We start from the raw sequence: 16,571 nt of genomic DNA on the forward strand, positions 1-16,571 counted from the left end.
ATTATTCGTTGGCGTAAGTGTACCTATCGTTTCTAAAGGAGCATATTTTGAAGGTGATAAAATAAATTTGGATGAATAACAAACAGTTTGTGTATTATTGATCTTTTCCTGCTACTTTCTTGACAGAGTAGTACATATAGTCACTATCTTATCTACATACATACATATAGTCTATATCCCTTACGAGGTAGACAGAGTTAATAGTCCCGAAAAGACCGGAATGGCCACATTCAGCTGCGGACCCGACATTTAGGGTGTTATTGTAAGTATACATACATATAGTCACGTCTATATCCCTTACGGGGCGGAGCCAATAGTACAGAAAAGACCGGAATGGCCACATTCAGCTGCGGACCCGACATTTAGGGTGTTATTGTAAGTATACATACATATAGTCACGTCTATATCCCTTACGGGGCAGAGCCAATAGTCCCGGAAACACTGAATGGCCACGTTCAGCTGCTCGGCTTAATGATGGAATTGAGATCCAAATAGTGACAGGTTGCTAGCCCATCGCCTAAAAAAAGAAGCACAAGTATGTAAGCCTATCCCTTAGTCGCCATTTACGACATCCGTGGGAAAGAAATGGAGTGGTCCTGTTCTTTTTTGTATTGGTGCCGGGAACCACACGGCACTGTAAGTATACTCATTAAATATGTCTTTTCTGTGATGTGACTTGAGTCCCGTAAGGTCTTGAGTACGATTCTGGCAACTGGGCTTGCTTGAGATCTTTTTAGTGGTTATATATATATAAATATAAATAAATATCACTATCATCACTATCATACGTATGATAGTGATATTGAAAGGAGAGTGAACGCGGGGAACATGGTGAATGGAGCTTTGCATGCCTTTATGAGCAGTCAGAAACTATCCAAAAAGGCTCGACTGGCTGTGCACAGGGGCGTGTTGGTCCCGACATTAATGTATGGGAGTGAAAGTTGGGTATGGCAAAAGAAGCATGAAAGCAGAATAAATGCAGTGGAAATGAGAGCGTTAAGGAGTATGATGGGTGTGAAATTGAGTGACAGGATAAGGAACAGCGTGATAAGGGAATGTTGTGATGTGAAAGAAGATGTAGTTACAGGAATAGAAAAGGGTATGTTAAGATGGTTCGGTCATGTGGAGAGGATGAATGAAAGCAGGTTGACTAAGCAGATATACAAGGAGAGTGTGGAGGGAAAGGTCGGAGTGGGAAGACCTAGACGAACGTATCTTGATCAAATTAAGGACGTCCTGGTAAAGGGTCAGGTTAAAAGTACCCGAAACCGCCGAGCTTGTATGAAGAGAGTTATGAATGTGGACGAAGCGAAAGAAGTATGCAGAGATCGTGGCAAGTTGAAAGAGGTAGTCTCTGCCTACCCCTCCGGGAAAGAGGCGTGATTTTATGTATGTATGTATAAATAAATATATACAGGACAAATTACACAGATTGAGTTAGCCTCGAAGTAAGTTCGAGACTTGTGTTACGAGATACTAACTCAACGATACTTTATTTTATAATAAATACTTATATAGATAAACATCCAAGACCCAGGCCAATCAGAGAAAGTTCTTTTCTCATCATGCCCTGACCGGGATTCGAACTCGGGACCTCCGGTGACACAGACAAGCGTACTACCGCTACGCCACAGAGGCCGTCAGAATATGTATATATATATGTTTGTTGAAACCCGAAACCCTGGAAAAAAATAATATTAAATGCAATTCAATTCGGATTTTTGTTTTTTTTTTAAATTTATAAAACTACAAAAACAGAGATCTCTGCTAATAAAAAAACATAGTAATGTCTTGTTATATAGACGTGACGAAATAAAGGAATGCGGACGATGCAATTTTATGTTTGTATGTTATTGCTAGAAGCCGAAACGTCTGTCATTTGTCCTACAAATGGCGTGTGTGTAAATAGATTACATAGCTTATGTCAGCATAAGGAGTTTTGTAATGTTTTTGGGTAACTATTGTGGAACGGTCTAGCAAAAAAATATATTGTAACATAAATATATTGTACAAAAAAATATATACCTGCTATATCAAATTTGAAGCTTCATATCTACATACATTGTAGTCACGTCTATATCCCTTGCGGGGTAGACAAAGCTAACAGTCCTGAAAAGACTGAAAAGTGACGTTCACCTGTATGGCTTTACGATGGAATTGAGATTCAAATAGTGACAAATGGATGTCATAAAAGGCGATTAAAGGATAGGCTTATAAATTTGCGATTCTTCTTTTGGGCGATGGGCTAGCAACTTGTCACATTTTGAGTCTCAGTTCTAACATTAAGCCAAACAGCTGAACGTGGCCATTCAGTCTTTTCAAGACTGTCAGCTCTGTCTACCCCGCAAGGGATATAGACGTGACTATATGTATGTATAAGAATAACAATCGTTATCAAACGATTAATTGATAATTTCAGAGGCGTGTGCATAGCCGTCGGCCTGCTGCTAATATCAGCGACTGCGTACGACATGAAGCTGGCGCGGGACGTGCGCAGGCGCAGACGGAGGGCCGCCAACATGGCCGCCGAGGGGGCCAGGAACGATCTGAAGTTGGACCTCAATGGCCTGGATGATATCACTGTGACTAATGGTAAATTGATAACATTTCGTTATGCTTTTTCCTGGAGGGGAAGATAGGGACAAAATTACGATTACGATGAAATTTGGTATGTTGGTAGCTGAAGACCCAGAATAACATATAAGTAGGCTACTTTTTATCCCGGAGTTCCCGCGGGATAGATAGGGTTTCTATGCGGACGAAGTCGCGGGCGGCCTCTAGTATATAATATATTTTTGTCTTCAAAGTAGCTGGCTGGACTGATTATAACGGGACTTATAAACGGGACGCTATAAAACTTGAGATTAGCGCGTTAAAACAAACAAACACTTCAGCTTTATCATATTAAAGTATAGATTTCAGTTGGCTCTGTCTACCCCGCGAGGGATATAGACGTAATCATAAGTATGTACATTGTCCACTCCAGGCAAGTCAATGTACAACGTGAACAACAACATAGCGGTCGCCAGCAACACGTCTGAAGAGCGGCTGACGGCGGAGACAGCGTCCACTGACGAGGAGATCAAACTGAGTGAGATTATAATTGATGTATTTCATAATTCACATTCACTATATTAATTATAAAGAAAAGATTCGTAGTGCCGTGTGGTTCCCGGCACCATTACAAAAAAGAATAGGACCACTCCATCTCTTTCCCATGGATGTCGTAAAAGGCGACTAAGGGATAGGCTAACAAACTTGGGATTCTTTTTTAGGCGATGGGTTAGCAACCTGTCACTATTTGAATCTCAATTCTATTATTAAGCCAAATAGCTGAACGTGGCCATTCAGTCTTTTCAAGACTGTTGGTTCTGTCTACCCCGCAAGGGATATAGACGTGACCATATGTATGTATTTACATATGTAGATATGTAAAAGATTTGTATATTTGTATGTTTGTATTAAACTCAAAAACTATATATTGCTATTAAAAACTACTTGATTTTAAAAATTCCTACATACATATGTACATATAGTCACGTCTATATCCCTTACGGGGTAGACAGAGCCAACAGTCCTGAAAAGGCTGAATGGCCACGTTCACCAACTCGGCTTAATGATGGAATTGAGATTCAAATAGTGACAGGTTGCTAGCCCGACGCCTGCAAGATGAAACCGAAGTTTTAAAGCCTATCCCTTAGTCGCCTTTTTACGTAAAGGACGTACGGAATCGCATCGTTAGTAACATTTGCATTCATGAATGTTATAATTGATTGCCGTGTGGTTCTCGGCACTTATAAAATAATAATAGGACCACTCTATTAATAAATGGGAAAATCCATTTATGTCGTAAATGTGATTAAGTTTAAAGCTTATAAACTTGGAATCCTTCTTTTAGACGATGGGCAAGCAACTTGTCACTATTTGAATCTCAATTCTATCATTAAGCCAAATAGCTGAACGTGGCCTTAATAGTATCCTATAATAATGAATAAAAAATTTTGAATTTTGAATTTGAATCGCGTCTCTCAAACGGATCTTACATAATTAAGTATTGTGTGTGACCCATCAAATTTAACCTCATAAACTCTCATAATTGCAGGCATCTGGTCGGAGCTGCTCCTATCTTTCTCCATGAAAGCGAACATTCTCCAGATCTTCGACCAGACAGTTGGCTCCGACACCGTTCCCGTGGTTCATGGTCTGCGTACTCTGTCCATGGTGTGGGTAATTTTTGGACACACTTGCATCGTTGTCTTCAAGGTATGCAATAGAATAATATATTTATTATCTTTTTCTTGACATATTTGACATTATTTTACCATATATATGATTGATTGCTTACGCGTATTATTACGTACATACATATGGTCACGTCTATATCCCATGCGGGGTAGACAGAGCCAATAGTCTTGAAAAGACTGAATGGCCACGTTCAGCTGTTTGGCTTAATGATAGAATTGAGATTCAAATGGTGACAGGTTGCTAGACCATCACCCTTAAAAAGAATCCCAAGTTTGTAAGCCTCCTTTTACGATATCCATGGGAAAGAGATGGAGTGGTCCTATTCTTTTTTGTATTGGTGCCGGGTACCACACGGCACATAATATTTTTCTTGACATATTTGACATTATTTTACCATATATGATTGCTTACGCGTATTGTCACGTCTATATCCCCCACGGGGTTGACAGAGCCAACAACCATTAACAGACTGAAAGGCGACGCTATGTCGTTCGGCTTTATGATGACAGGTTGCTAGCCCATCGCCCAAAGAGGAATCTCAAGTATATATAAGCTTTTCCCTTAGTCGACTTTTACGACATCCATGGGAAAGAGATGGAGTGGTCCTATTCTTTTTTCTATTGGTGCAGTCTCTGGGTGAACTTTTATACACATTTATCGCTTATAGTGATATGGTTGCCAAGTATTTTAGTCACTACTACGCTGGTCGCCTTTTGATGCTATGTTTTTAATACACAATTGTGAATTTGCTGTAATTTATTTTGGTGCAATAAAGAGTTATTACATTGCGTTGCTTTACGTTGCGTTGCGTTGCGTTGCGTTGCATTGCGTTGCATTGCAATGTATTGTATTGTATTGTGTGTTGTTACAGTACGCAGACAACACCGCGCTGCGAGCTGTGCTGGAGAAGAGTTTCCTGTTTCAGCTGATCCTGAGCGCGGTCTACAGCGTCGACACGTTCTTCTGTCTCGGGTAATTCACTTACCTATAACATAATGTTAGAAAGAAAGAAAGAAAGAAAAATCGTTAATTTGGTACATTAACAAAATATAAATTGAAATCAGTGTATTTTAAATTATATACATACATACAAATAATCACGTCTATATCCCTTGCGGGGTAGACAGAGCCAACAGTCTAGCAAAGACTGATAGGCCACGTTCAGCTATTTGGCTTTAAGATAAAATTGAGATTCAAATAGTGACAGGTTGCTAGCACATGGCCTAAAAAAGGATCCCAAGTTTGTAAGCCTATCCCTTAGTCGCCTTTTACGACATCCATGGGAAAGAGATGGAGTGGTCCCATCCTTTCCTGTATTGGTGCCGGGAACCACACGGCACTTTAAATTACATGCATGCACCAAAAATGGCCCTCGCTCAGCATGTGTCATGGCAGAGTCATGACGCTGGTTTTCTGCGAGTACCATACTAAATAAAACTAAACATTAAAACTTACATATATATAAGTAAGAGTTACACTAAATTATATCATTAACAAAAAAAAATGGTGTGTGGTGCCGTGTGGTTCCCGGCACCAATACAAAAAAGAATAGGACCACTCCATCTCTTTCCCATGGATGTCGTAAAAGGCGACTAAGGGATAGGCTTACAAACTTGAGATTCTTTTATAGGCGATGGGCTAGCAACCTGTCACTATTTTAATTCTCAATTCTATCATTAAGCCAAATAGCTGAACGTGGCCATTCAGTCTTTTCAAGACTGGTGGCTCTGTCTACCCCGCAAGGGATATAGACGTGACCATATGTATGTAAGTACAAAAAAAAATATACAGAACATTTTTCATTATAATCATAAAATAAAATACGAGTAGCATTATAATACAAATTGCTGCAAAATTACAATAATTGTGTACTTAGTCTACTAACTATGTTAGTCATTCAAATTAAGTGCCTTCACAATATATTTTTAATCTATACTAATATTATAAAGCTGAAGAGTTTCTTTCTTTGTTTGTTTGAACGCGCTAATCTCAGGAAGTACAGGCTTGAGTTAAAAAAAAATTGTTTTGAATAGACCATTTATCGATATAACATCACGCTGCAACTATAAGGAGCAAAGAAATAATGGAAAATGTGCAAAAAACGGGGAATATTATTCATTCTTGAGGGCTTCAATGATGCCCTAAATAACTATTCCACGCGGACGAAGTCGCGGGCACAGCTAGTATATTATATTATAAACTAGCTGATATTATAAAGCCTAAAGACTTCCTCGATAAATGGTCTATTCAACGCAAAAATATTTTTTCAATTCGCACCAGTAGTTCCTGAGATTAGCGCGTTCAAACAAACAAACTCTTCAGCTTTATAATATTAGTATAGATTTATTGATAGCCCAAACAATGTGATACAATATTAAGATATTGTATCACAATGTTATCACGTGATAGATTTATTATCTTTATTGCATAGAAATATTCTTATGCATTGTAAGCAATTCAGTACACCCTGTACATAAATCTTTTTAAAATTGGCAATCCATAAAATATACATATATATATATATATATTTCTTTTTTCAATATTAAATCTCATAAATATATAAAATTAAACAATGTATTCTCTCGTCCACATTCTATTCTAAGTATAATTTAATATTGTGAAGGTGACGTTGTTGAAGAAAATGCTGCAGTGCAATTTGTTACCGCTTCTTCTGCACTGACGCCTTGGAAGCGGCAGTAAACTTAGTTTTTAAGTAATTTATTTGACGTGTAACCAATGTTGTTAAACCATACGACAATTATTAAGCGATATATAGTATCCTATAATAATGAATAAAAATTTTGAATTTTGAATTTTGATCTACTTCAGTGGCATGTTGGTGACGTTCCTGTATTTCCGGACGAACGCGAAGGGGAAGCTGGACCTCATCACGAAGGGCAGGAGGAAGCTCACCGCCGGAGTACTACAGTTCATGGGACTCATCGCTTACAGATTCGCCAGGTTTGTTAGTTTGTTTGTTTGTATTATCTTTATTGCATAGAAATATACACAGTAACAAGAAAATAATAAGGACATAGTTATAAAAAGTGCCGTGTGGTTCCCGGCACCAATACAAAAAAGAATAGGAGCAGTCCATCTCTTTCACATGGATGTCGTAAAAGGCGACTAAAAGATAGGTTTACAAACTTGAGATTCTTCTTTTACGCGATGGGCTTGATGGCTTTTTTTTTGTATTATCTTCACATACATACATATATACATTGGTCACGTCTATATCCCTTGCAGGATAGACAGAGCTAGACAGTCTTGAAAAGACTGAATGGCCACGTTCAGCTATTAGACTTAGGTAATGATAGAATTGAGATTCAAAATGTGACAGGTTGCTAGCCAATCGCCTTAAAAAAATCCCAAGTTTGTAAGCCTATCCCTTAGTCGCTTTTTACGACTTCCACGGGAAAGGGACGGAGTGGTCCCATTCTTTTTTGTATTCGTGCCTTGAACCACAACGGCATCGGCACGTATCTAAAATGATGTTATCCATGAACAATAAATGCGAGTGATTCTATTCCACTTTCCCGATTTAACCGTACGATCTAAAATACATACATACATACATATGGTCACGTCTATATCCCTTGCGGGGTAGACAGAGCTAGACAGTCTTGAAAAGACTGAATGGCCACGTTCAGCTATTTGGCTTTATGATAGAATTGAGATTCAAATAGTGACAGGTTGCTAACCCATCGCCTAAAAAAAGAGTCCCTAGTATTATCTTTATTTCATAGAAATTTACACAGTAACATGAAAATAGTAAGTACCTACCTACATAGTTATTAAAAGAAACAAATCATTTGCAACGGCGGACTTATCCCATGAAGGGATCAAAAATGATGATAGACAAAAAAAAAAATTGAACTTCTCTTCAGACTGACAGCGCCGTACCTGTTCATGTACTTATTATAACAAAAAAAAAATGAACTCTTCAGACTGACAGCGCCGTACCTGTTCATGTACTTATTATAACAAAAAAAAATGAACTCTTCAGACTGACAGCGCCGTACCTGTTCATGTACTTATTATAACAAAAAAAAAATGAACTCTTCAGACTGACAGCGCCGTACCTGTTCATGTACTTATTATAACAAAAAAAAAAATGAACTCTTCAGACTGACAGCGCCGTACCTGTTCATGTACTTATTATAACAAAAAAAAAATGAACTCTTCAGACTGACAGCGCCGTACCTGTTCATGTACTTATTATAACAAAAAAAAAATGAACTCTTCAGACTGACAGCGCCGTACCTGTTCATGTACTTATTATAACAAAAAAACGAACTTCTCTTCAGACTGACAGCGCCGTACCTGTTCATGTACTTATTATAACAAAAAAAAAAATGAACTCTTCAGACTGACAGCGCCGTACCTGTTCATGTAGGTACTTATTATAACAAAAAAATGAACTCTTCAGACTGACAGCGCCGTACCTGTTCATGTACTTATTATAACAAAAAAAAAATGAACTCTTCAGACTGACAGCGCCGTACCTGTTCATGTACTTATTATAACAAAAAAATGAACTCTTCAGACTGACAGCGCCGTACCTGTTCATGTACTTATTATAACAAAAAAAAAATGAACTCTTCAGACTGACAGCGCCGTACCTGTTCATGTACTTATTATAACAAAAAAACGAACTTCTCTTCAGACTGACAGCGCCGTACCTGTTCATGCTGGGCGTGGTGGAGGTGACGATGAAGTGGTTCGACCAGAACGCGGTGTTCGAGCCCCCGGCCGCGGACCACGAGACCTGCCCCAAGTACTGGTGGAGGAATCTGCTGTACATCAACACGTTGTTTCCTGTCGATCAGATGGTAATGATATACTACTCTGTCAAGAAAGTAGCAGGAAAAGATCCATAATACACAAACTGTTTGTTATTCATCCAAATTTATTTTATCACCTTCAAAATATGCTCCTTTAGAAACGATACACTTACGCCAACGAATAATCCAATCATCAAAACATTTTTTAAACGCTGTTTCCGGAATTGAGGTCAGTTCTCGCCGCGAATTCTCTTTTATGTCTTCTACCGATTGAAAACGGGTGCCACGAAGTGGTAATTTGAGTTTAGGAAAAAGAAAAAAGTCGGCTGGAGCCATATCTGGTGAATATGGTGGTTGCTCGATGGTATTTGTTGAGTGTTTGGTTAAAAATTCGTTCACAATGATGGCCTTGTGCGAAGGTGCATTATCATGGTGCAAAATCCAAGAATTTTCTTTCCACAAATCTGGCCTTTTTCGTCGGATTTGCTCTCTTAAACGCCGCATAACACTCAAATAATATTCCTTATTTACCGTTTGACCTTCCGGCAAGAATTCCGAGTGCACAACACCGCGATAGTCAAAGAAAACAGTCAACATGACTTTGACTTTTGAACGACTTTGGCGTGGTTTTTTCGGTTTCGGTTCAGTTGGAAGGCGCCACTCCGAAGCTTGTTGACTAGTTTGCATGTCAAACTCGTAAACCCACGTCTCGTCACCAGTAACAATGCGTTTCATGAATGTTGGGTCGGAATTGACTCGTTCTAGCATGTCCTCAGCGACTCTCATGCGATTGAGTTTTTGAAAAAAATTCAGGTCTTTTGGGACTAGCCGAGCGGCAACATGTTTCATACCCAAATTATTAGTTAAAATGGTACGGATCGACTCGTGAGATACAGAAAGTTCGGTGGCTATCTCTCTCAAAGTTGAATGAGGATTTTCAGTCACTATTTCCTTCACTTTTGCGATGTTAACTTCAGTTGCAGACGTTGATGGCCTACCAGAGCGAGGCAAATCTTCCATCACATCTCGACCGCTTTTGAACGCTTTGTACCACTCATAAGCACGAGTTTTTGATAAAGTCGATTCACCGTAAGCCTTCTGTAACATTTTCAGTGACTCCGAACACGATATTCCATTGGCAATGCAAACTTTAAGACAAACTCTTTGTTCGATGTTTTTATCCATTATGAAATTAGCAATACACACTAGATATGATATAACTAAAAATAGCACTGTATTTAATGTAAACAACAGATGCAACTCAAACTCCGCGCCAAAATGGAAAACAGTTGTGCCAATCTAACAACAACAAAAAAAAACAAAAATTTGAATTTTAACCATAAATAAATAATCCATTCCCGATACTTTTCTGACTGAATGTATTATAATACAAATTTAATTTATTGCCCACAAAAAAAAATACATAATATGTAGAAGAAACATACATCTATACTAATATCATAAAGTTGAAGAGTTTGTTCGTTTGTTTGAATGCGCAAATCTCAGGAACTACTGGTTTGAATTGAAAATCTTTTTTGCGTTGAATAGACCATTTATCGAGGAAGGCTTTCGACTATTTATCAAAAAGTACCACTCTAAATTTTTCTGTTTTTATTTCATGATTAATAACTCTTGAAGGTCTATTTGTACATACATACATACATAAAATCACGCCTCTTTTCCGGAGGGGTAGGCAGAGACTACCTCTTTCCACTTGCCACGATCTCTGCATACTTCCTTCGCTTCATCCTCATTCATTCTATTTGTTAAATGTGTTTTAACTGGATCAAGTCATATATTTGTATTAAGCATTTAAGCAATGATTGTAGTGACATTATTATATTTATAACGATCTTGTTCTACTTACAGTGCATGTTGTGGAGTTGGTACCTGTCAGACGACACACAGTTCTACGCCGTCAGTGCTATACTACTCATTTTAGCAACAAGGTAATTGGTTTCAATAATTATATATACCAGAACGTTTTGTAAAGCCATTTTTGAAATGATTTAAAGCCAAACAGTAAACTTTAAATTTAAGTCCGCTAAAGTCAGCTTAGTGCGAACTTAAAATAATTCTTCTAAACTCAAATCCGCTAAATTCAGCTTAGTGTAAACTTAAAATAAGTCTTCTAAATTCAAATCCGCTAAAGTCAGTTTTGTGTGAACTTAAAATTAGTCTTCTAAACTCAAATCCGCTAAAGTCAGCTTTGTGTTGTAGGAAGTATAGTTATAAAAGTTATTTAATTCCTACAGAAGAAAGAAGGAGAAAAGAGGAGAAAATATTCAGTTTAAAATAATTATATTATGAACATAAAAATTAAGAAGCTTTTACAATAAAAATTATTTTTGACATCAATCAGTAACAAAACCAAACGGTTGCCATCCGTTGCTATGGGCGTCTAGCAAGAAGGTTGCCTACAGTGTGAACTTAAAATAATTCTTATACACTTAAATCCGCTAAAGTCAGCTTCGTGTGAACTTAAAATAATTCTTCTAAACCCAAATCCGCTAAAGTCAGCTTCGTGTGAACTTAAAATAATTCTTCTAAACTCAAATCCGCTAAAGTCAGCTGTATGAACTTAAAATAATTCTTCTACACTTAAATCCGCTAAAGTCAGCTTCGTGTGAACTTAATATAATTCTTTTCTAAACTCAAATCCGCTAAAGTCAGCTTAGTGCCAACTTAAAATAATTCTTCTAAACTTAAATCCGCTAAAGTCAGCTTCGTGTGTTAAAATAATTCTTCTAAAGTCAAATCCGCTAAAGTCAGCTTAGTGCCAACTTAAAATAATGCTTCTAAACTCAAATCCGCTAAAGTCAGCTTAGTGCCAACTTAAAATAATTCTTTTAAACTCAAATCCGCTAAAAACAATTTTGTGTGAACTGAAAACAAATCTCATAAATTAAATTAATGTGAGACAGCAATTAAAGCCTGTTCAAACGTTTCGGACATCGGATTTAACACCTCCTCCTCCATTGTTTTCCAGCCATTTCAAACTGTCAGTATCACTAACCGGCGTATTCTTCGTGTCGTCATTATTCACAACGGGCTACGTGTCATGGAGTAACGAACACATTCCAAACAGCGAAGACCCATTCACTCAGTTCGACAAGATTTACGACAAACCCTGGACGAGATTAGGGCCTTATTTGATAGGCATGGCCACTGGATGGATATTGTTCAAGACTAATTTGAAAATCAGGATGAAGAAGGTATGTTTATTAATTTTTATTATTATATCTTATATATAAAATTCTCGTGTCACAATGTTTGTCTCCGTTCTCCTCTGAAACGGCTTTACCGATTTTAACCAAATTTTGCATGTATATTCAGTAGGTCTGAGAATCGGCTAACATCTATTTTTCATACCCCTAAGTGTTATTTTTTTTAACTAGGTTTACTTTATATGGCAAAACAACGTTTGCCGGGGCAGCTAGTAGTTATATAATATTTAAGATACTTTCTTCATCGGCAATATGTTTGGTTGGATTTAAATCATGATCAATTGAAACATCAGCATGGCTGGGTTCATCTGCGTTTTTTTTCTGTTTCCTAATTATTTTACATACATACATATGGTCACGTCTTTATCCCTTGCGGGGTAGACAGAGCCAACAGTCTTGAAAAGACTGATTAGCCACGATCAGCTAAGTATTTGGCTTAATGATAGAATTGAGATTCAAATAGTGACAGGTTGCTGACCCATCGCCTAAAAAAGAATCCCAAGTTTGTAAGCCTATCCCTTAGTCGCCTTTTACTATATCCATGGGAAAGAGATGGAGCGGTCCAATTCTTTTTTGTATTGGTGCCGGGAAAACCACACGACACGAGTTTAGTATTTTTCATTATTATTTAGCTACATAATATTTAACATACTTTCTTTACTGTAACATTATATGAGAGTTTTAAGTAATTTATTTGACGTCGACAACCAATGTTGTTAAACCATACGTTTTGACAATTATTAAGCGATACGAAGTATCCTGATATAATAATGAATAAAAATTGAGAATTTTGAATTTTTTTTTAAACATCTACTACATTTAGTCACATAATATTTAATATACTTTCTTTACCGTAACATATATGATATATATCTCTTATATAACTCTATAAACTATTAGGAGCGAAGAAATAATTGAGAATGTAAAAAAAACGGGGAAAATTATTCATCCTTTCATCCATCAATGATGCCCAAAATTCCACGCAGACGAAGTCACGGGCACAGCTAGTATAACTCTATAACAACTCTATATCTTCTATAACAACTCTATATCTTCTATAACAACTCTATATCTTCTATAACAACTCTATATCTAATCGTCTACAACAAATATCTCCCACAGGTATGGGCATGGGTGGGGTGGACAGTGTGCACAGCAACGCTGCTGTTCCTCATATTCGGATTGTACCAAACTCAGTTAGGAGTGGCGGCGGCCGCCGTGTACAGCGCGCTGTCGCACTCGCTGTGGTCCGCCTGCGTCGGCTGGATCATCATCGCCTGCTCCACCGGTTACGGAGGTCTGTACATACATACATACATAAAATCACGCCTCTTTCCCGGAGGCAGAGACTACCTCTTTCCACTTGCCACGATCTCTGCATATTTCCTTCGCCTCATCCACATTCATAACTCTCTTCATGCAAGCTCGGCGGTTTCGGGTACTTTTGACCTGACCCTTTGCCAGGACGTCCTTAATTTGATCAAGATACGTTCGTCTAGGTCTTCCCACTCCGACCTTTCCTGGTCTGTTCGTCTTTACTGATATTATAATAAGGCTGAAGAGTTTGTTTGTTTGTTTGTTTGAGCACGCTAATCTCAGGTACTACTGGTATTCTTTTTGCGTTGAACAGACCAGTTGTCGAGGAAGACTTTAGGCTCTAATATTATAAAGCTAAAGAGTTTGTTTGTTTGTTTGGCTCCACCGGCTACGGAGGTCTGTCTGTCTATATATAATACTAGCTGTGCCCGCGACTTCGTCTGCGTAGAATAGTTGTTTAAGGCATCATTGAAGTCCTCGAGGCGCGCTGTCGCACTCGCTGTGGTCCGCCTGCGTCGGCTGGTTACGGAGGTCTGTTCGTCTATACTGATATTATAAGGCTGAAGAGTTTGTATGTTTGTTTGAACGCGCTAATCTCAGGTACTAGTGGTTCGAATTGAAAAAATCTTTTTGCGTTGAATATACCAATTGTCGAGGATAACAATACGCTGTAAGGAGCGAAGAAATAATGGAAAATGTGAAAAAAAAACGGGGAAATTTTTTTAACCTTGAGGGCTTCAATGATGCCCAAAATAACTTTCCACTTTTTTCAAGACTTAAAACTGAACACAGTTTAGATTGTGAATGTTAATTTATAATATTTCCTAGGTCTTTAATATGTATGTTTATATACAAGTCTCGTTTTCAATTTTAATGCCCTGGGTTCACAAAAAAACTATATTTTCAAACGATACTAGGTATTTTAAGTATCACCTATGTATATCATCACTCTCCTAACTTTCATTAAACATAGTCACTTTAGTATTTTATTTTTTATTAATTGCTATTTTACTAATAAGAAAATATGTTTCCACAGGTTGGGTCCGGCCTCTGTTATCGGCTCCAATCTTATACCCGTTCTCAAGAGTTACCTACTGCGCATATCTAGTACATCCGGTGGTGCTACGATACGTCGCTATGCACCTAACACATCCCATACATTTGGGGGAACTTTTAGTGGTAAGTTTGTCGCCAAGAAAAGGTTTTTTTTTTCAAAATAACAATTTCTATAAAGCATTTGACTAAATTTAAGCTATTTTGTTTACAGTTTGTATTATTCCTGGGGCTGACTGTCATATCCTACGTGCTTGCTTTCATCATATCCGTGGCTTTTGAAGCGCCGATGGTAACGATGCTGAAGATAATAGCGCCTCAGAGGAAACCACACAGAGTCTGAACGCGGTGTGCCGCAGGGCAGCGAACTTGGACCAACGTACAAAGATTTTTTATAAGAAGTTGGCACTGCCGACGTTTATAAGTATAAATATAATGTGGATAAATGAAAATGGTAAATGGAAGCTTTCCATGTAAATATTTTTTGATATGACATAAAAAAAGATGCGTTTATTACATTGTTAACTTGTTATTTAACAAAGAACAAACTATTTTTTATTTCAATATATTTGAGTGAATAGTTATAATAATGGACGTTTCCATTTACCTACGTTTAAGACAACCACATTGACTTTAAACTCACGGATTACCTAACAAGCCAAAGGATCTCGAGTGAAAATGAGGCTAAGTTTAAATCACAGTTGGGATGATTGAAATAGCTTTTACTGTAACTCTATGATTATGGACTTGTATATCATAATGACTTCGATTAGTTTAATGATTTACTTCTTAGACATAACCAACATGGCCGATATTAAAGTCATTGAATAGAATAAAGAAAAACATGATCCACTGGATTTTTTACGGTAGAAATCAGCTTCTGTAGAATAATATCGTTTCATAGATCATGCCTTAGGTACATTTCTTTAGTAATGTCATCCATAAGCTGCTCATTCAAAGACATCACGTCTTCTAACTGGTAGTCTTCTATCTAAACTGGTAGTGTCATGGGTCATGGCGGTCCACACGAATCTGATCTATAAAGCTTAAGCGTATTAAGAAATAAATTTAATTAAAATTTAATCTTTATTTATATAAAATTAAAGACTACAAAGGTCAATAAGGACTTAGAAGGAAAGTATTTTTAAAATAATTATAGTTTTATCACTGATTATCAAAAGAATATTTGGCATTTTAATGAATCACAAATTCATGATGATTCCTGAAATGTATTATTCTAGTAGAATAAGAATGCGAATGGTCACTCAAAAGAAAGCCTTTCTTTTGAGTGACCATTCGCATTCTTATTTTTATATACTTGTAGATATATCTGGCGTACATACCTAATCTTTTTTACCAGTGATGTGCCGATGGAATTAGGTTTAAATGATGATCGATTTTCTTCTAAAGTATATTTTCGTTAAATTAATTATGACACAATATTTTTATCATTCTTGTCTTTTCAAAGATTGGATTTGTTATTACCTTGGTTAGTACATTTTTGTGAGAATTGTCTGTTTATGTTAAACGTGTGATTGAGTTGAAGTCGTGATTTTTTCTGCTGACCAAGTCTTATCCTATTTAAGATATTCTATTGACAATTAAAGAATTTGCTCATATAGTATAAGTTTTGCCACACGACTAAAAAAAATATTTCTTTCTCTGTACAGAGATTTTTTAATACCTAGGTGACCCCAGACATATTGAAATATTATAAACTTAATTAGGGACATACACTTTTTCGTCCTAAGAATATTAAGTATATATCATGACAAATGTGTGCATAATTTTATATGTTTGTATAAATCTCTGTCCTTGTACCTAATAGACTATGTAAATAGGCTGTAAATAATATTCTAGGCGTAAGTTTTGTACGAAAACATAAATTTTATTATAAATTTTAAATATAAATTAATGAATAAATAACAGGTGGTTTTTCTTAAAA

The 16,571-nt window shown here is 37.0% G+C and overlaps 1 protein-coding gene across 1 annotated transcript in view; it reads left to right on the plus strand.

Moving 5' to 3' along the window:
- The window catches only part of LOC106132958 (O-acyltransferase like protein), a 58,130-nt gene extending 41,612 nt beyond the window's left edge, over positions 1-16,518 (plus strand). Inside the window, exons 5-15 of the mRNA XM_060954450.1 lie at positions 2,420-2,592; positions 2,987-3,091; positions 4,103-4,263; positions 5,117-5,217; positions 7,075-7,206; positions 8,912-9,077; positions 10,899-10,978; positions 12,019-12,244; positions 13,379-13,553; positions 14,610-14,752; positions 14,841-16,518. Coding sequence (XP_060810433.1) covers positions 2,420-2,592; positions 2,987-3,091; positions 4,103-4,263; positions 5,117-5,217; positions 7,075-7,206; positions 8,912-9,077; positions 10,899-10,978; positions 12,019-12,244; positions 13,379-13,553; positions 14,610-14,752; positions 14,841-14,969 — 1,591 coding nt within the window. The 3' untranslated portion in view covers positions 14,970-16,518. The remainder of the gene's footprint in view (positions 1-2,419; positions 2,593-2,986; positions 3,092-4,102; positions 4,264-5,116; positions 5,218-7,074; positions 7,207-8,911; positions 9,078-10,898; positions 10,979-12,018; positions 12,245-13,378; positions 13,554-14,609; positions 14,753-14,840) is intronic.
- The last annotated feature ends 53 nt before the right edge of the window (positions 16,519-16,571 follow it).

This window comes from Amyelois transitella, chromosome 4 (assembly GCF_032362555.1).
Source record: "Amyelois transitella isolate CPQ chromosome 4, ilAmyTran1.1, whole genome shotgun sequence".
Taxonomy (NCBI): domain Eukaryota; kingdom Metazoa; phylum Arthropoda; class Insecta; order Lepidoptera; family Pyralidae; genus Amyelois; species Amyelois transitella.